Here is a 21,425-nt window from a genome sequence, read left to right on the forward strand (position 1 = left end):
TCTCTGAGCTGGAGGTACGAATATTGCCTGATGCAGACACTCTTAAGTAACCCTCTCAGGAACACACACTACCCTGCACTCAGGCTGACTCCAATTCAGCTGAGGACATTATGAGCAGCAGACAGAGCAACGATTCAACTATGCAAGCTGGAGCACTGCAGTGCTTTTAATGTTTGTGTTAGGAATTCTTAAACAGATCTAACATCTTGACACTGCTGTGTCTGTGCATCTCAGGGATCAATCATGAAAGAACGTGTCAACTTTTAATGGAGACGTGATCAAAACATTACTTGCATCTTAATTTTGGAGTGTTTGTGATATTTTTCCATCGTGTTCCTCTCAGGACTGACACTGGTGGAATAAACATGCTGCCCTAGCTGAGCTCGAGATAGCGTTCTGTGCTGTTATCACAAGTTTCAAGAACCCCAGGTCCCTCAAGCAAGGAATTACTTTCTACGACTGTATGCATGAGTCTCTCCCACTCCTCTCAACTGTCTCTCCCTGTCCCTCTGCCACTCTTCGCCCCTTCTGTCCTGACTTTCCCTTCCATCTCCGCTCTCAGTCCTCTTTCCCTCTATCCCTGTCATCCAGCTATTACAACAAGAGCAGTGCCCTCGCCTGCCTTGGCCTGAGCATGCACTCACCAGACATTCCTTATGTTGCTCTACTCAGCAGCAGCAGCAGCAGCAGCAGTGTCCTCCTTTCCCCTCTCCCCGCTGTGGCTGTTCCTCTTGCTCCTGTCTCCAGGGGTCGTCAGTCTGCCATCGGCCCCCTCTGAAGTGGTGAGCCACAGAGATCAGAGCCTGATCTCAGGTGACTTGAAGATATTTTTAAGTGATGATGTTAGACGTGTGAAATAAAGACTTCTTCTGACTCCAGCCCCTTCTAAAACAGGCAGGGGAGGAAATGCAGAGGACATGTGTGAAATCCAGACTTTCAATAGGAAGACACTAGAGAATATTCCAAGAACAAAATGAAGAACCAGTGAAACATGTAAGTGTGGCTGATCTGAATGACTTGTGGTATGTAGGGTGCAAGAGCTTCGGCATTTCATGCCTGTGCATTACACAGACACACTAGACGTACACACTCACAATTTGCATTTGCAGGGTTTGTGGTTTTGGTCAGCAGAGCTCTTGGAGGGTGTGGAGTAGAGTAGAGAGAGAGAGAGAGAGAGAGAAACAGAAGGGTGGAAGGGTGTAACGCAGAGTGAAGGCCACTGAGATGCCTTCTCAGCCTGGAGCTATTTCCTGTGGACAGGCTGCTGGCACTACTTCTGTTTTTTTCCAGGGTCTCTCTGGACATGTAGCAAAGAAAATCATATGTGTCACTGGAAACAGGTTGCACAAAAGCCAGAATGGATAACCATGAGGTCATTTTACACAGCATATGATTAACTTTGGAGGAGTAATTAAATATGTAGACTACTGCATCATTAAACCGGTGTGTTTCCACCGAGTATCAAATACTACACAGAGACTGCTTGCTATGCTAGCAGATACGGTGAGGCTGTACTGGTAAAGCCTTGAGCTAAATGCAAAAAACAGCATGCTAACATGCTAACAATGACAATGTTGTTGTTTAGCAGGTATATTTTCTTTGACCATTGTCTCCATCTTAGTTTGGTGTGTTACCATGCTAACATTTGCCAACTAGCACTAAACTCAAATCACTCAATCAAAGTTATTACAATTCATCCTGCCACGGGCATGAACGTCTGCAAAATTTCACGGCAATGACTCCAATAATATTTAGACATTTCACTTAAAATCATACACACGAACCTCCTGGTGGCACAACAGGGAACATCAGGAAATCACCAAAGTCATTAGGATACATCATTTAGACACCATGAATGTCGTGACAATCATGAATTTCATGACAATCCCTAAATAGCTGCACTGATTTAATTTAAAAGTTTGCCTTCTAACAGACCTGCCAAATACTGTGATTCCCCAATTATTATTTTTTGTCTATCTATCAAGCAAAGAATGTTATCATCGTAAGATAAGGCTGGCTCCGGAGGAGAAGGTCAGGTATTTTTCCCTGTCCCTGGTCACTTCCTCTTGGCCTTTTCAGGAGCCTTGGTTATGATGGAAATAAAGCAGCTATGCCAACCCCCCCTCAAGTGTTCTGCCACCTAGAGACATACACATGCACAGGATTGATATGTTTTAAAAACAATTAAGCAAATAAAAATGGTGGGGACTTCCTATTAGACTCTTACTCAACATAAACTACAAGTGAAGGACTTCAGTGACATGAAGCACTCACCATTTGTTAGGAAAGTTAGGAAAATGACACTCGTCAAATGGAAACATGTGCATTTTCCTTACCAGTCCCTTTGCCCTTCAAACACTTAACTTATACCTTATTCTCAATGTGTTATTCAGTGAGGCTTCCTAAGCTGGGAATTTTAATACTTTGACATCTGTGCTGATGCATAATTTAATGATTTAGAGGGCAGCGGAAGTTATATATTACACCCTAGGAAGTGATATGTGTGATATTAAGTATGCAGAAGATACACTATATTGCCAAAAGTATTCACTCACCCAACCAAATAATTGAAATCAGTTGTTCCAATCACCTCCATGGCCACAGGTTTATAAAATCAAGCACCTAGGCATGTGTAACAACGTTGTTTTGTTTGTTTGAAGTTTGTCAAAATCCACAGAGTGTTCCTTTAATTTAGTTCTTATTTTATTTTAATATTGATGGATGTTTATTTTTGGTTTATTTATGCAAGGCTCCGTTGTATTTTATTTTGGAGAGATATTTTATTTTGACGGATGTGGTTGGTTTAGTTACCGGAAGCCAGCAGCTGGTTCCTTTTGCTGCTTGGACTTCCATGGTATGTAGTGCACACAGCTCCGTGACTTTTCTATTTTAATCTGCAATGCACAAATTTCACTGAAAACAAAGTATATGTTGAGTGATATAGACATTGTTGAAATGTTTTGCAACTGTTAGTAAGTTGGTATTGTGCAGTTAATTCTGTGTTTAGGCCGAGCGGAGTTGCTAACTTGTTAGCTAGCACTGCGCAGTAGCGACAACGTATTGATGTAGCTTCATTGTACATGTTGTGTGTCTCTTTTTGTGTATGGGGCAGGAGCTGTGTGTGTGTGTGTGAGTGAGGACAACGCCAACCACACTATTGTGTTGTTTATCTGTTTACACAGGTATGTTTTATATTAAAAAAAAAAGAAACGTTTTAGTTTAGTACCATTTTATTTTTTATTTTTTTTATTGGTGAGAGCCTTTGCATCTGATTTTGTATTTCATTTTTTAATGCATTGTTTACTTAAAAAGAGGTTCATGGCTAAAAATAGTTGATGCTGTGAGAAAAATATTTCATGATTTCATGTCATGTTAAAAAAATAAAAATAAAATTAATGTTGTGTAAAAACTATACGATCACATTGACTGTCTTAATCACACCCCTTTTGCTGCTTGGACTTCCATGTTATGGGGCTGGAGCTGTGTGTGAGGACAATGCCAACCACACTATTGTGTTGTTTATCTGTTTACACAGAGGATGAAAATTAAATGCTGTGAACATGATCAAAGCCAGTCTCGTCATTCTGCTGGAGTGAGGCAGAACATAAGGGGTTACACGTGCAGACTGTTGCTACAAACATTTGTGAAAGAATGGGTCGCTCTAGGGAGAGTGAATTCCAGCGCGGTACTGTGATAGGATGCCACCTGTGCAACAAGTCCAGTCGTGAAATTTCCTCGCTCCTAAATATTCCACAGTCAACTGTCAGTTGTATTATAACAAAGTGGAAGCGATTGGGAACGACAGCAACTCAGCCACGAAGTGGTAGGCCACGTAAACTGACGGAGCGGGGTCAGCGGATGCTGAGGCGCATAGTGTGCAGAGGTTGCCGACCTTCTGCAGAGACGATCGCTACAGGCCTCCAAACTTCATGTGGCCTTCAGATTAGCTCAAGAACAGTGCGTAGAGAGCTTCATGGAATGGGTTTCCATAGCCAAGCAGCTGCATCCAAGCCATACATCACCAAGTGCAATGCAAAGCGTTGGATGCAGTGGTGTAAAGCACGCCGCCACTGGACTCTAGAGCAGTGGAGATGCATTCTCTGGAGTGACGAATCGCGCTTCTCCATCTGGCAATCTGATGGACGAGTCTGGGTTTGGCGGTTGCCAGGAGAACGGTACTTGTATGACTGCATTGTGCCAAGTGTAAAGTTTGGTGGAGGGGGGATTATGGTGTGGGCTTGCTTTTCAGGAGCTGGGCTTGGCCCCTTACTTCCAGTGAAAGGAACTCTGAATGCTTTAGCATACCAAGAGATTTTGGACAATTCCATGCTCCCAACTTTGTGGGAACAGTGTGGAGATGGCCCCTTCCTCTTCCAACATGACTGTGCACCAGTGCACAAAGCAAGGTCCATAAAGACATGGATGAGAGAGTTTGGTGTGAATGAACTTGACCGGCCTGCGCAGAGTCCTGACCTCAACCTTTGGTATGAATTAGAGCAGAGACTGAGAGCCAGGCCTTCTCCAACATCAGTGTGTGACCTCACAAATGCGCTTCTGGAAGAATGGTCACAAATTCCCATAAACACACTCCTGAACCTTGTGGACAGAAGAGTTAAAGCTATTATAGCTGCAAAGGGTGGACCGACGTCATATTAAACCCTATGGATTAAGAATGGGATGTCGCTTAAGTTTATATGCGAGTCAAGGCAGGTTAGCGAATACTTTTGGCAATATAGTGTATATTAAAAAAATACATCATGTATCACAAATTTATCTTCAAATTATCACATACTGTGGCTCAGTCTTATCTCTTAAAATCGTAGTGTCAAGTATGGAAATGCCACATTTTAGAGCTAATAATAATAATTCAATTTTTATGGCATGTCTGTACAGAGAGGAGAGAAACCCCATCAACCGTTATCTGATAACTTTATTATCAAGTTAAAAAAAGACAATGAATTACAATATTTACAGAATATCCAGAGATAAATGGAATAAAATTGTAAACAATCATTCTAGGCAACATCACAACCCACCATCAGGTAATCAGATTTATATGGGAAGAAAGGCAAGAAGGAGAGATTCTAGTGTCAAACTATGGAGACAACAGTCTGAAAAGAGAAATGCATTGGAAACAAACTAAACATATATACAAGTATCCAGTGTGTTGTCAGCAGGGGTTTAACTTTGGGTAAACTGGGAATATTACAGTCTATAGACTGCACACAGTGAAGGATTCATAGTCATTTTCTATTCAAATGATCACAGAACAACAAATAATTTTGGGTTGACAGCTTCATTACCCAGATTGTCCCAGTTTATCATCTGGTTTACACTGGGATATCAAGCTGGGTAATAAGCTGCCTTACAAAGCTTATTACTACAACAACAGTTTTCAAACAGTTTTACTTCCAAAAAAGCTACAAGCTGGTCCTGTAAAACAGAAAAAGGGCTTTGAGATTCAGCACCAACTCAACTGATCTTTAAGGTATTAACAAGGACTGAGGAGCAGAGTGGGGCTGCTACTGTCCCACCTCTTGTTGACTAGGTAGACTAAAGGCAGGCGTCCTTGGAGCTAGTGAGCTGATGCCCTTACTGGCCATGGATAGACGATACTGGAGTGTCAGATTTTGGATTAAATATGACTGAGCTAGATCTCAGAGGGATCTACAGGTTGAGTGTCAACCCAGATGGTGGTGAAGCCCAGAAAGAGACCAAGCAGTTTGAGGAAATGCTCCCAAGGGAACTATTTTTTTCTTGTCTCTTACTTTCCCATGTTTTTCTTCTTCAAAATAAAAGCCCTGACCATTAATTATAAGAGAACGGCATCATTTTCCTTCATGTGTTTAAATATTGTACAACCACACTGATCTTCCTATCTGCTCATTCCCATCACAGTACAAAAAAGGAGATATTTTTCATTGTAACCAGACATTGTACAACAGCGTAATAATGTTGGATTGGGGACTCAAAAAGCCCCGAAGGGTAATCTATCATCTTTAGATTCATTTTTTTTTTCTTTTTTAAAAATAAGAACACCTAAAGGAAAAAAGGGTTAAAGTATCCTTTCTGAAACACCACAGTTCAAACACTTAACGAGTAGTTTTGTTTTCTATACATGGCTGCAAACATGTAGCTTATCTGGGTTCCACCAATAGAACTCTAATTCTAAAATTCTATGATCCAAACCCAGATTTCCCATTTCAATCAAAGGTTCAACGCTCAGGAAAGACAATCACAGCAGCAAACACAACAGGCTTGGTAAATATTTTGGTACCAAGAACACAATTAGATTAACCGTGTTACTCTACAAATTTGAAATTGCTGTTATCAGTCATTTTATTTCAGACTGTTTTAACGTTGCTTATTGATCTTATTCCAATTGGACATAAATTTGACTTAATTGCTATTCAGTTCTTATAAGGCTTTAGGGCATTCAAGCAGCAAATTCCAGCAAATACAATCTCTGCCTTTTGTCAATATCAACAATAACACAACAACTTTGTCTAAAACGAAGCACACAAATGCAGGCTGTGACAGTTGTGTCAATCCAGGGTGAGAATTTAAAGGGGTTTAAGTTGGGGGGGGGGGGGGGGGGGGACGGTGAAGGTGTACGTCTTCAACGTACAGTCCCAGTGGCACATATACTCTTATGTATGTGGAAACAAATATTATGGCTTTTTGACCTAGTTACACTTGTCTTTTCAGTGTATCCCAACATGTCAAAACTGGACCATAGATTGTATAAAAAAAACACTGCCATGTTTATGGCATCAGCCTTACATTTTGGATTTGGGTTTGCCTAGATGCTCCATGCCAGCCTGTCAGTCATTTGGAGCCTGAAGATCCAAATATGGACACTGTAGTGAACCTGGATGGAGTTGAGGTAATCACCAGGGGCTGACTGTGAAAGCCCAAGACACCTGACAACTATGCAAACATGGCTTTGAACATTTTAGCATGGAATTTCATTTGTGGTGCTCACATCATCAAAAAAACAAAAACAAAATACACACACACACACATTAGCAGCACTTTTCCCCTAAACACCATCTCCCCCTTTACTCCAGATAATAAAGCAGGACATGTTCTAAACAAGTTTCATAAGAACTATTTATTTGGTAGAAAACAGTTCTAATGAAAACTGCTCTAATTTTTCAATGCTGTGAGTTAAGCAAATGAAATTCCATTCACTTCCACTGGATGAGGATGGCAGTGGAAATCTCAGAGAAGGGGATCTCGAACTAAAGCATTTACCACTAGAGGTTGATGAGAAAATATGTTGGTTTTTTTTGTAATCTGTGTCAAACTAAAGCTTTACGCCCCAACGTCCTCTTTGCTCTGATCTAGGTAGATGCTAAACCATATTTTGTTGTTACAATAAAGCTCAATCAAATTTGATCTAATCTGATCTTAACTAAATAATGACTCTCAAAATTGCCACTAAGGCACACATTAGGAGGAGTGAAAACAGATGTTGAGGCCATAGATTCTTGTAGGAATAGATCTTGACTTTATACTTTGAGAGAGAAGTTGGGTATTTTCCTACTTACTTCAAAACAGTTGGACTTTTTCTTTTAAGCAATTAAGGCCATATAGAGGCCATTGGAGGAACTGCATTTTAAGGCACTTGCACGCTGGCGTCAGCACTCAGCCGTGGTGGTCAACACTTTGGCTGTACATGTGGTCCGATCCTGTGCACAGCGTATTCCAGTGAACCAGACCGCACCCAGAGCTGCACACTGTTACGGATCTCTGAGAGATCTCTTAACCATCTGTCAGTAAAAGTCTTTGGATGGATTCTAACTAAGCTAATCACACATTTTGCACTGAAAAGACAAGTGTAATCTCTGTCTGTTGGTCAAGATGCCACTAACCTGTTGTTATATTCCAGGCTAACCCTTAACGGATACCGCTTTCAGTTAACATATCTCTGTTGTTATTCTGACCTGTGCAACTCAGCTGAGTGGTAACCTGGATCACAAACAATATGATATCCTACAGGTAAAACGATATTGAAAGTATTACCTTTATTTCTATGGTTTTATCTGTGAAATTACTGGACAATAAAATAGTACAGTCAAAATGAGAGGTTGAGGGTGCCACAGGCTGAAGGCTTATACGTAGTATAATATTAAGGGACCTAAAATATAGCAATTTGCTACAAACATTGGGGGAAATTGTCAGTTTTTCTACGAATGAATAAAACATGATTTATGACTTAGCTAAAATAGATAAGGTGCGACTCCTCAATGAAAACTTCTACACATTTAACACAAGGCTAAGATGAAGAAAGTCTCAAATTTCAACAAGAAACAAGAAAAGGTAGCTCTACAGTGGGCCATGGTTATAAATGCTTTCATATCTTGTTTGTGTCTGCTAGGTAAATTTACAGTACCCCCATTTTGGGTGAGCAGGGGGAGAGGGGGGGGGGTTGTAAAAGGTGCTTCAAATAATAAAATGCTAAATTTAGTTTCTCATTTTGGACAAAATTCTTTATAAATAGCTTACTTTTATCTAGGTGGGATCTTTCACTGTAGATTTGACCAGAATGTCAGCAATAAAGAGTTCTGTTCACTATTGGTTACCAATATATTAAGATCTGTCCTAGGGGACCGCTCATGAAAAGAGCTCAGCCATTTTATGCAGCACAACCTAATACTTATATATGGAACACCTAAAATCTAATAATGTGCCAACTCATAAGAAGTCACTTTTTTCCATTTTAATCTTTTTTGTTTCCTTTGACATTCTATCTTAAGATCCAACTCAGTGCTGATCCTACCCAAAGTTATCTTTTTCTAGCACAATATCCCGAGATGCCACAATCTGTTCAACCAAACTGTTGATCCTTTTTGGTGTCGAGCATGTCTTTGTCCTCCATATACTGGCTTTGACTTCTCAGTGATAGTTCAGCAGGGTTCCCTTCCTCTTTTCTGGCGCTGGACAGGTCCAGTCCTGTGTCCACCAGGACAGAGGAGCCAGTGGAAGATGAAGCTGAGGCCTCTATTGCTGCAGTGGTGCTGGTGTCCATCCGACTGTTGTTAACCATCCTGCAAGTGCAGAAGGGAGCAAAAATAAGAATAATAAAATTATAATATAATAATAGAAATAAGACTAATGACAGGGAGGGCAGATATACAGTAATAAAACAAGACTAAACTTAAACTGAAGTGACTCTGTCAGGCTGTATTTAGACACACTGGTGCTTTAAGCTAAATACTTACATGCTCAAAGTGCCCATTCCAACATGCTGATGTTTGGAAGATATAATGTTTAGCATGTTCACCATCTTAGTTTAGCATGTTAACATGCGAACATTTGTTAATTGGCACTAAACACAAAGTACAGCTGAGCTGACCCTGAGTAGAAAGGTAGGCCTGACTAGTTTTGCAGGTATTTGGTTGTAATTCAAAGTACTGAACAAGTTTAAAAACTTGACCTGATGATGGTGCTAGATGAAAAGTCAGACCATCATCATAGTTATTACATTTCATCCTGAGAGGGGCAATATGAATGCCTGTGCCAAATTTCATTGCAATCCAACAAATAGCTCACACACAAAGAGAGAGAGAGAGAGAAGAGGAGAAAGAGAAAAAAAGAAAAAAAAATACTAACATGCCATGTCGAAGGACATGTCGTTCCCACTCTAGGCTGTTGGTGAAGCAGCGGCCACAGAACTCACAGGGAAGACGCTTCTCTACAGCGCCGGGCCCAGAGCTGCTGCTGCTGCTACTGCTGGTAGGAGATGCAAGGACCTCTGGGACACAGAGTTCAAATGATTGGTTAGTCTCAGAATACTGTAATTTCATGTATGTTTATATCCTATTTGTAACAAAATTTGAAAACAATAGAAACATTTATTGCTAGAGTTTATTCATTAACATTCAAGTAGTAATTTTACACCAATCATCAAGTAAAAAGTGTAATGTATTAGAAGTGAATGTTGGTTCCTTTGTATGTTTGTGTATGTTTAGTTCTACTTTTTCCTTCAGAGAGCAACCAACACCAGTCATGTCTATTCAGCAACTAGTAGCCTAGACAAATGAAATAAAGAAATCAATTCAGAATAACAATGAGACTTTGGTTATTTTGGAAGACAAACACTGCTCCTGAAGGACAGCTAAAAGACATTAAAAAAACATATGTACGTCGTGGGACTTCCAAAATAAACAATATTCTGGAGGTGTGATTGTCTTCTTACTTATGAGCACACTTCATATGAGACACAGGAGGTTTTTTTTTTTTACACAGATCACAATTTGATATAAACCAACTGAGAACACTGTAGCAAATGGCTTTTCAGCAGATACACATTTACAGCGTGATCCCAGTAGGTTTGTAAAGAAAGCTGCTGAGATGAGCTCATATACCGCAGTTACATTGCATTCAGTCGTGTCTGACTGACTAGATGGCCCAGGTGTGAAGCAGACTATATATTTGCTCTTTCAGCAAACATCAGCCATTGTACTTGACAGCCTGGTGTGAGACTGTTTTTTCTTCTACATGCTGCCTGCCTATTTGATTTATTTGAAATAAAGTGGTGTAACGTTGTTTATAATAGTCCTTGGATATGGACACTGTCTGTCTATATGAGTGAACAATAACTAACATGATATGTAGAGATTTTTATTCAGCCAACAGAACAGGATTTCATTGATGATCATCTGTATTTACCCTGTGGGGCAGGCTTCTCTTCCTCCACCCCCTTAACTTCCTCCTCTTCTTCTTCCTCCTCCTCTTCCTCCTCCTCTTCATCTTCCTCTTTGATGTTGTCCCCCATCTCTTCATCATCTACCTCTCTCTGTTCATCCACCATGTTTTCCATCATTTCCATTCCTTCATCGTCATCGTCGTCCTCCTCCTCCTCCTCTGTAGCTACAATTTTTTCATCTACTACCATCTCCATCATTTCTCTCTCCTCTTCCTCCTCTGCGCTGCTCCCTTGTTCCTTTATCATCTGCAGCTGGTCCAGGTTGACTCGACCCATCAGCTCAAAGTTGCGGATAACCTGATCAGAAACAGGATGTATTTATCAGTTTGGTATTTCGTCTTTTAGAACTTGCTTTGCTTGCATTTGGGGGGCTTTTCTTTTCCAATGCAGCTTGTTGAAGCTTTAAAAAATATCAACAAATGACAGTTGGACATTCATGCATGTGTAGGATTACATTTTTCTTCTTTTCTCTTCTCTTTTATTTATAAAAATTAGCTAAAATGCAAAAGTAAGTACAGAAATTTTAGGTTGATTGTTACAAATTTTCTATGTAACATTTAGCAGAGAAGCTCAAGAATCATACCCTTTCTTTTAAAAGCTTTTATAAAATCTCTAGAAAATATATGCAAATTATTACAACTGGGTTAAGTGACTAAATCTTATGTCTATTTGTCCCTAATTGTTTGGTTCTTTACTGTAAATTAGCTGTGTTTCTTGAATCTATGGTCATTAATTGTGACCCAAATTTATGCCCCACCTATACTCAATATTAAAGCTATAGTAAAAACCAGTTAATGTTTTTTCAGCAGTAACTTTATGTTCTGAGGCAAAGACACTGCCATAAAAATTTCTGATTTATTTTACTCCAAAGTACTAAATCAACTGAGATAGCAGGCTTTTCAAGGTGAAGGCCAGTCTCAGTCGACAGTCAAATGTTCACGTTTTCACTGTTCCCATTAATGAGATCTAATTCAAAAGAATGAAACACTGAGGATCTCTCGAACAAGATATGTGTTTGTACGCTTTGTGACCACCGGGGGAAAATGATCTGAAACATAAGTCATTTTAACAAAGGTGGGAGGTTTGATAACAGATCTTGCTCATCTCATTGCTTATGCAACTTGTTGTACGGTAAATTATGACACTCTCCCTCAGTAATTCCCTCCTCCCATCCTCCCTAAAGACTCAGAGCTGGAGCAGGCGATACACTTCCCAGCAGTGTATATGTCTGTCCCTGCGGTCTTCCTCCAGTGGATGAGCTGTATCTCTTGTTCTCCCTTTTAACAACAGATACTCTGACTCCCAGGTCTACAATGGATATTTAAGTGTTTCCAAGACTGAAGTGTACATTTATATTAATCCAGCAACAACAGAAGAAAAATGAATTTACTGCCTGATGTGCTATTAAGGCCTACAACTCAGTGAGATAGAGAAGTGCTAAATGATTGCTCTGTGTAGTTGATGATGAATGATTCAGAAGCCTTCATCTAACATCTCGACACTTCTTTACCAAATGATAATATGGATGAGGATGGGTGCTTAACTCTGCTGAGAGCCACAATTAAATGTGCACTGATAAGCATAATAATAAAAATGCACAACTATAAGACTTCACCACATTCCTCTGATTTCCTTTGTCCTTCCCTTCTCCTCTTTTTAGAATTACACACTTCTCTGGCTATCTCACAGAGCTCTCCTGCTCCTTCTCCTCACTATTCCAGAGATGCTTGGTCCCTCCTCCGACCTATATCAGATTCTTCCTAATTTCCAGAAATATCAAGTCCCTCCCTCTTGACAACTGCAGGGCGGGTCCCCTCACCCAAGATCCACAGATGCCATATTCAACCACACAAGAACTAAAAATGATTCGACCGTATTATTTTTCTTCCATTCATCCATTATCTATAACCTATTTTAGGCAACAGGTGGGCTGGACATCCCAGCATGCATTTTGTAAAATCAGGCATCTAGACATGTAATGAATGAAAAATGATGACCGGGTGCCCTTTAAAGTTTAATGTACTGTAAACTCCTAAAATACCATCTGCCTTCTCACATCATCTCATGAATTATCCCCATTAAGCAAGAGATGAAACCTTCTCTCTCCTGGATGTGGTCACAATATACTGAAGCTTGAGCTGGCTGATATGTGTGCACCTACTCATCTCTCTATTGTATCAGAAGCCATTTGTCTGATATTTCTATCTCCTTATACTGTATGTCAAGACGCAGTCTGGAGTTTAATTTTTAGATTTATTAGCTTGTGTGGAAATGCTTCATTTGAAGAAGAATGAAGACGTTTGAATGTAAAAATGACTTTGTGGGCCTAATGACAAACATTAGAAAGTTTACATACTTTCCTACTCCTGATTGACTTCATGGTTCAATCTTCTAATGTTTTCTCATTTAATTAAGTTTTGTTGATGTTCAAAAAAATACCACAGACATAATATATGGTAGCTGCAATGAGGTCATTAAAGAGGCTATTTGTAAGTTTTCTCTGCTGCTCAAAATTGACAAGAGCTTTGGCTATTGTTGTCTATATAATAAAAAATCTGCGCAGAGCTACATCTTCAGGACAGGTTGGAGGCTACAGTGAGTAAACTATCGGACAGTGAGACTTGCTGGAACAGGCAGAGGCTAGCTGGTTAGCATGCTAACTTCAGAGGAAGAAAAGAAGTGACAGAAAAAAGACATTGGTGTTGCTTTCCACCACTGCCGACAGCTTCTGGCGAGTAAAGGAATGAAGTTTGAGAGTAAGTACGCTGGTAAGCAAACTGCTAATGTTGGCTAGCAACAGCAAAACTTACAAACAGTGTTTTCCCTGTCTTATATTAACATGGACTGATTTGGATTCTAATGTGAAACTGCTGCAGGAAGGGTTCGCTTGTAGTTACTGGGAGTAGTTTGTTAACATTTAACTGATGATAGTGGTTAAGCTATTCTAAAAAAAATGATAGTTGTATATTAAGTTTCAAATAAACACAGCAATTCCCTGTGCTGCTGCTGCTGCTGCACTAATTTCAACAACATACTTTAATGGGTATTGACTGTTTTTTTTACAATCTATCTGCATCCTCACTCAATCTGCTGCACGGCATCACTTCAAAATGTGATCACAAAAAACGTATAACACTTTCTGCATCAAGGTTCCCCTACTATGCTGCTGTGTTAAAATATTTCCACTGGACTTTGTTAGTCAAGGAAAAAACTCTTCACTTGCCTAATTATATAAATCACTTCTTTAAAAAAGAAGAAAGAAAAGGACCAGTTAAACAGTTCTGGGTATCAGATGTTTACAAGATATCTGTTGTTTACGGTTCAGCTGCTGATTACTAAGGATATGTTTGATTTGGGAATTGTAAATTGGATTTGCTGTTATATATAATATATCAACACTATGGGAATATAGTACATAATATAGCACTAGTTTCATATTTACCTCCTATAAAAACAGCAAAAGCCATATTTGAACAGTTGAATACAGAGTGTATAAATCCATTAAGCAGACTGATGATTAACCTATTCTTACCAAAAAACCACACTCTCTGACTTTGATGGTGATAAAAGAAAAGGCTTTAATCTGCAAAATGAGGCCACTGTTTACAGCTGTCATGGCCACATTCCTATTACTTTTTTTATTTTATTGTAGGAACCAATTATGAAATGTATATCAATTTAAATTCAGTTACAGAAAACTTCATATCTGGACTCCAACAGACCTTGTGCTCAAGGCGGAGATGCTCCTCTAGCTGATTTCGTCGACTGCTATCATAATAGCAGAGCTGGCACTGGTAAGGCTTGATCTCAGCGTGCTTCTGCAGGTGCAGCTGCAGGGCCTGGTCACTGGAGCATGTGAAGGTGCATTTGTGGCAACGAAATACCAGGCCCTGAAGGTGGCGTGACAGCTTGGAGCGGCTGACCTCCAGTGGAGCCACTCGCTCCTCTGGTGGAGGAAGAGGAGAGAGCGATGTGGATTATTAGGTCGGAGGAAGGGAAGGGAAATAATGGTGGAGCGGGGGACAGGGAGAGAGGAAAAGTGAGACCTATACCGACACAATGGGAAGAGGAGAGAGGGGAGACGTGGGGGCGCAGGAGAGATATCAAATAACATTTGTCCACACACACACACACACACACACACACACACACACACACACACACACACACGCTCACACATACACAGAAAAGTGCAATCACAGTGGCTGTTACCTTCTGGTGGTTTTGTCATTTTCTCAGTTTCAACACAAACACACTTCTAGATAAATAAAGACAGTGTCATATAAAAACCACCTAAACACTACAAAAAGGTTTATCAACTCATCAGAGCCAGTTCCATCCCTCTATGCTTTTAGAGTTTTTTAAATTACTTTCAGTTCTTGTGAACATTGTCATATACAGTAAACAATGCCTTAATTATTTAAAAACTAAAATCTCCGCTTGTACATCTTTTTTATATATTACGTGTGATATTATCATATTAACATTTCTTATGACGGAAAACAAGTTGCATATCAAACAAGTTCAGTTCCTCAGCAACTCAGAAATGTGTGATGAGCCCTGTGCTGTAGAACCTTCTTAAATCAATTCTTTAAAACGGTACAACTGCCAGCACAAGGGTTATAAGGTCTTCACTTGACCGTTTATGGATAAATGAATGTTTCGACATTTGGTTATTCACTTTTTTGCCAAGAGCTTAGCTTAGCTTAAAGACTGGAAACTAGGTGGAAACAGCTAGCCTGGCTCCATCCAAAGGTAACAACATCTGCCTAAAAGCACCTCTAAAACTTATTTGTGTAATCTTTATGGAAAGGTTGCAATTCTATGAGGCTCATTGTTTTTGGAAGGGTGCAGCGACTTCCTGGAGTCTTGTTGCCACTCCAAGAAGTCACTGCACACGGTGAAAAAATAGCACGGCAGTAGCTGTTACCTCTTATTTCCAGTCTATGCTAAGCTATTATTATTATATTATTATTATTATTATCCTAAGCTAACCATCTCCTGGCTGTAGCAGACATAGAAGTGGTCTCAGAGAGTTGAATCATCTAAATCTCAGCTAGAAATCGGATAAGCCCATTTTCCAAAGCGTGAGACTGTTCCTTTAAAAGAAATCTTTTCTTTGTCTCTGATGCGTACCTCTGTGCAGGACAATGTGGTCAATCATATTGCTCTTGTGTTTGGTGTGGTAGAGGCAGAGAGGGCAGCGCAGGTCTTTAGGGAGGTCCTCAGGTGCATTGTTGTTGTGTCCAGCCTCCACATGCATGGTGAAGGTATTCCTGAGACAGATTTACAGGCAGACAGGAGTCATTAGTCTACCAAAATTAACACAAAAAATATTTTGTGTGTTTGCAAATTCATTTAGCGTCTATCTTCTCACAAACGGCATATAGCAAAGAAGAAAACATCACGGCCATTTTCCCTGAGTCATTTCCCTGTCAAAGTGAAGTTGTCTCTCACTTGTAGCAGGTGAAAAAGGAACAGTCTTTGCACTTGAAGAGCTTCTTGCCACCGTGGCGGTCCCTGTAGTGACGACGAAGGCTCTGCATGTAGCCAGAGCTGAACTCACAGAACTCACAAGTGAGGACGCTGTCTGGTCGATTGTCAACCACTGTCAAACCACCGGTCATCGAGCCGGAAGACATTTGACTGCGGGAGGCCAGCTGGTAATGACTAAGCTGCTGACGAACATCGGCTGGCTCCAGGTAGGATGGATCTGAGAGAGGGATTGAGACAGTAAGAAAACTTTATCAAACTGTAACATGCTGTTTGGATACATGTGGACATGGAAACACTAATGTGTAGTAGCTGGGGCCAACAAATACAGAACTTCCCTGTAGTCTGGAGCAGTGCTGAAAAGTGACTGAGTACATTTACTCGAGTACTGTATTTATTTTATGCTACATTACACTGCTACTCCACTGCACTTGGTTACTTGTTTATTACTTTACAGATTTAAATTCAGTGCACTGGAAACCAGTTTTCGCTTGTAAGCACTTCCAAAAAAAAAAAAAAACATGTCTAGTTGTCACATTTTAGAAGTTGTTGTTAGCAGTTGTATGGTATCATTTCAATAAAATGAAAATAAAAAAGATACAAAGATTGTCCAAAAAAAAAAAAAAAAAAAAAGTCCAAATAATGAATACAGAGCATGTGTTTGGTAGAGCTTTGTTTTGCTAATTTTCCAACCACAGTTCCAACCCCTCAGAGGGCCCGACCTCCAGGTTGTGACCACTGGACTAAACTACTGAACCTAACACTGTAGAAAGTTGTTAAATTCTGTATCAGTTGCAGCAGATCTGCTTACATTAAGCTCATAAACTTCTGTACTTTGACTTTAGTGGAATTTTGAAAAGAGGACTTTTCTTGTTATGAAATATTTATACATTTTTATATTGGTATCTATCACTTCTGGTCAATAGATATTATTATGGATACATAATGTTTCAGCATAGCACAAGGTATGTTTTTCAGGCTCCAAAGTGTATTTAGATTATTATATTTCATCATTATTTTCTTACATAATCAAGAAGTAACCACTTGAACAAGGACATTCATTCATTCATTCATTTATTTGTGAATGAATGAATATTAATTTCAAGAGGATTTGGGAGCTAATTTCCAACTCACAATAGCCACCGTACATCTGAGAGTCATGTTATTCCAACACCAATTTTTGCTCGGCGGGATGGAGTTTAACCTACTTTATGTATCTCCTCCAAATTGATTCTTTTTGTGAGAGATGTCTGATTATTTCCTCAAAAAAGAAAATCCATGTTTTTAATATTTAATAAATCATCAGCTGACAGCAGTGGCTCCTTTCCTTTCTAAAGGAGACACGACTATCCAGAAGTGAGTTGCGCCCACACCAACTGTCCCCTCCCCTCTCGCAGACACAGAAGTGTAACTGTGACTGTCATCATTTGTCCCCAAACATTTCCCTCCTCATCCCCTTTCTCATGAGCCTACAGTGAGTGAGCTCATCTTCTCGTCCTACTTTGAGCCTCCGACACATCAATAAATAAACCACAGTGCCACTAATAGAATATCTATTCATGTGAAAAATGCCTCATTCAGCACTCAGGGTATGAGGAAGCATGGAGGGGGAAAAAAACTTTACTTTTTAACTTTTACTTTATAAAACGCTTGAGATCCAATTTCTCACTTTTGCGGTAGAGCCAGAGGAATTCATACAAATCAGACAATGCCACAGTTGACTCTTGCTTTTAATATCCTCTCTGCATTGTGGAGATGTATGAAGATGAGATAGCAGATGGAGAGAAAATTTTGTAGTCAGGTAGTGATGTGTCGTCTTGAATGGATAAATGTCTATTACAGCACACTGCATAAATGACGGGCGGGTTACTTGTGTGAGGAGCTGAAGAAGACAGAGGAGGAGGAGGGGAAATATTTTGAGGATGGGGTTGGATTTCAAAGAATTTTTCATAGTTTTGGGCAGGTGCAGGTGGAAACATTGAAACAAACCGCATCTATATTCAAATCATTTTCAAGAAGTTGAAGTAACCATCCCTGCTAATGAGAAGCAATGAAATAGTAAAACATATTTCACTGCCAAAAAAAAAAAAAAAAAAAGTACAAACACTCTATTCCACTGCAAACATCAGAATTTTAGACATTCGACTGAAGGTAGCTACTGTGGCGTGGTAGAGAGACATCCAGTGTGTCAGCTCTGCTCTTTCTCAATGCTTCATTTGTCTTGGTGGGGCACAGCTGACAGTGGTGGTTGGTGCATTGAGGAATGCTGCCCTGCTTCAGCTCCAGGGAAGATTCCACAGCTCCAGCAGCAAGGTAACAGCTGCTGCCAAGAACAGTCTGCAAGCTACAGCAGTGGCTGCACGGACACTAAAACACCTAAAACATGGCATCACATCAAGGAGTTTGCTGCTACGCCAACCTACTGGGAAGGTGCCTCTTCAATTGAATATATTCTGCGAAGAAAAGTGTCGTACAGCAACATTAAAGAAGGCTAAGGCAGCCAAATCTGAGCAGTCAGATGCCTAAATTCTCATGGTAATTTATTCAATCTGTGCACACCCCCCTCTACCAGATACTATGAATAAGACACAGACTTGTTGATGCTATAACATTAAAAGTATTTTAAAAAATCAAACCACCTTGATGAACAGGCCTGGCATTTTTAGCCCACACATTGCCTGAATTGCTTTGAGTGTGAGGATTTGATGCTTTTCTTTGCCATATAATAAAAACAGTAAAGTGAATCTATTTGGATATTGGGTATTTGGTTGCATTAAAGACATGTGAATATCTCTTCCTGGCTGTGGGAAATTACAACGCACAATTTTCAAAACCTTACTTTTACAACCAAGGGTTTTCAAAGTCTGACATTGTGCCCCCTGCCTCAGATGAAAAATTACATTTATGTCAAAAAAAATATTGAAAAAAGTGAACATTAATGGATTTTGTCACTCCCAATAGTAAAATCTGAGGGATGATCATGTCATGGAACGACAGTTTTCGTTATGCTTTCGGAGATGTAAACAGGAAGTAAACTTTGCCATGGTGTCAACTTGAGCCTGGTTTTTTTTTTATCCTACGTTTGTTTACAATTTGGAAAACTGGCAGCATGAACAGTTTGCTGAATCAGCTACTAGCAGTTCCTGTTTGCAGTGTACCCATGGCTGTACAGACAGTTATTACTGGATACCAATACTGAACAAAACTTCTGAACTGGAGTTATTTCAGAGCAGATTTATGGACATTTATTCACGATGGACCTCGGAGATAATATCCTCAGAGAGTTATACTGAATTTAAAAATATGTGTACCATGTCTGTGTGTTATATTTCTGTCTCACAGTGGATTCTGCTTTTGAAATTTTCCAAAAATCTGGCCTGACAAGCACCATATGACATTATATCTATTAAAATGATACTACACATGATCTCGTACCATCTGAGGGCAAGGGAGTCTGCTCTGTGTTACTGGTCAGCCGGGAGGGCCTGAAGGTGGCATGAGCAGCCTGGGTAGCAGCCCGGAGTTTGGGGAGGGTCAGGGCCTCACCGTGGTCTCTCAGAGAGTGCTCCTTCAGCTGGCTGATGGTCATGGAAGAGAAAGGGCACGACAAGCACTTGTATGTGTGCTGCTCACCTGTGAGATAAACAAGAATCATAAGTCAACAACTTGACAAGGTTATGAAACATACAAATGGAATATTAGATGAAGATTAGCAGAGACCTATAAATGTAATAATAAACAAATCCTCCACCGCAAACAAAGCTATTCCCCTCTGAGCCAAGCTGTAACAAATATGTCACCTTGCACTCACTTAGCGCTCCCCTTGGACTAATTAGCGTAATTTTGTTTAAGAAAATGTTGAGCTGCACCATTTATCAAAGTTTCTTCAAAAATTCAAACACAAATGTCTCCGGATATCACACATAATCATGAAATTATTAACAAACATATTCAGTCAGATCCACATTCGGACACTTCAACTGTCCTTTTAGACAATTTGGAAATGACTGTACAAATTTGATTTTGTATTATCCAACAAAAAACAACAGTAGAGTGTGTCAGAAACACTACTGCTACAATGTGAAACTACTATTGTCGTTACACTGACACAAAGACCAACATTAAATGGAGATTTGTGCAGGTGGTGAGAACAAAGGACAGTACGTTATGATTTATGCTGCTCCAGTTTGTCACTGTACTCATGCTGTTTTGGCTACGATGTATGTTTCTGGCAAATGCTTCGGTCGAGTTTTAAATTTACCCATGGGGGATTTACAGCATCTTGCTTCCTGTTTCTGCTGAATATATTTGCTTAATGCAAGCAGTACCCTGAGGAGTGAAGCCATTACTACCAAATCTGATCTGGCTGTCACATGTTCTTACCAGAAGTAGTTTAATAAGGAAGCCACTACCTTATTGAACTGCTTCTGGTAAGAACATATTGTTTGGAAGAAGATTGCTCCTGGGTGTGGATGCGTCAGTCCAAACGTTTCTTTAGCTTGTTGGACTAAAAGCAAGAATAAAGGGTATGAGATTTAATGTATATTTTTTTTCACAAAGAATAAAAGTGAAAGTCTACATAATCACCAAACTCCACTTTTCAAATGTAATCGCAACTCAGAATAGGTTTGTCTCAATTATCCACAGAAGTTGTTAACTCTTACTGCTGCTTCTTGTTCGCTCCAATCAGACAGTTGAGAGCACTCATGCCGTTTGAAAATTGGTCTTTCTACTTTACCAGTTCTACGATTGTTTCTTTTTGCTCGTGTATTGATTGCCCAGGTGGAGCTTCTTTTTTTTCTTTTTTCTTTAATGCTTATGTCTTTGGATCAATGTTGCCGTCTGGCACGCTCAAAAAACAAAAGCGATGACAGGCGGAGAATGGCATATAAATAAGGACACCTGTATGCCTTCAGCTTGGTGGCATGCTGAGGTTCTCACCACCATATTACACGATATTAGCATTATATTCATCTGGGCTGTTTGTGCTTAAATCTGGATCCGAATTTGAGTTTTTTGGATGTGCTTAATTAGGTGTGTCTAATGTACTCAGTGAATGGCAAAGCTGCTCCTCAAGCTAATCCACTGGTTGCATTATGCTGGATAAGATAAATCAAGCACAGCATCGTAATGTGGAGGACGATAAACAGGAGACTGCTATTCTGGACTGGGCATACCTTGTTAGTCATGGATACAGCTGTAAGATGTGATTTAATGT

At 39.9% G+C, this 21,425-nt stretch overlaps 1 protein-coding gene across 5 annotated transcripts in view; it reads right to left on the reverse strand.

Moving 5' to 3' along the window:
* Window positions 1-4,912: 4,912 nt before the first annotated feature.
* Window positions 4,913-21,425, reverse strand: part of znf462 (zinc finger protein 462) — a 50,127-nt gene continuing 33,614 nt past the window's right edge. For 4 of the 5 annotated variants that reach the window (XM_071466548.1, XM_071466551.1, XM_071466550.1 and 1 more), the window contains exons 7-13: window positions 19,643-19,840; window positions 16,172-16,427; window positions 15,851-15,990; window positions 14,437-14,660; window positions 10,678-11,011; window positions 9,619-9,760; window positions 4,913-9,053 (exon numbers count right to left, since the gene is read on the reverse strand). In XM_071466548.1, the coding sequence (XP_071322649.1) occupies window positions 8,834-9,053; window positions 9,619-9,760; window positions 10,678-11,011; window positions 14,437-14,660; window positions 15,851-15,990; window positions 16,172-16,427; window positions 19,643-19,840 (1,514 nt within the window). In that variant the 3' untranslated portion in view covers window positions 4,913-8,833. The remainder of the gene's footprint in view (window positions 9,054-9,618; window positions 9,761-10,677; window positions 11,012-14,436; window positions 14,661-15,850; window positions 15,991-16,171; window positions 16,428-19,642; window positions 19,841-21,425) is intronic. The other variant, XM_071466553.1, reaches the window with a different exon arrangement.

Source organism: Trachinotus anak, unplaced genomic scaffold (assembly GCF_046630095.1).
Source record: "Trachinotus anak isolate AG129_WGS33_773 ecotype Australia unplaced genomic scaffold, CSIRO_AGI_Tana_v1 ptg000028l, whole genome shotgun sequence".
Taxonomy (NCBI): Eukaryota; Metazoa; Chordata; class Actinopteri; order Carangiformes; family Carangidae; genus Trachinotus; species Trachinotus anak.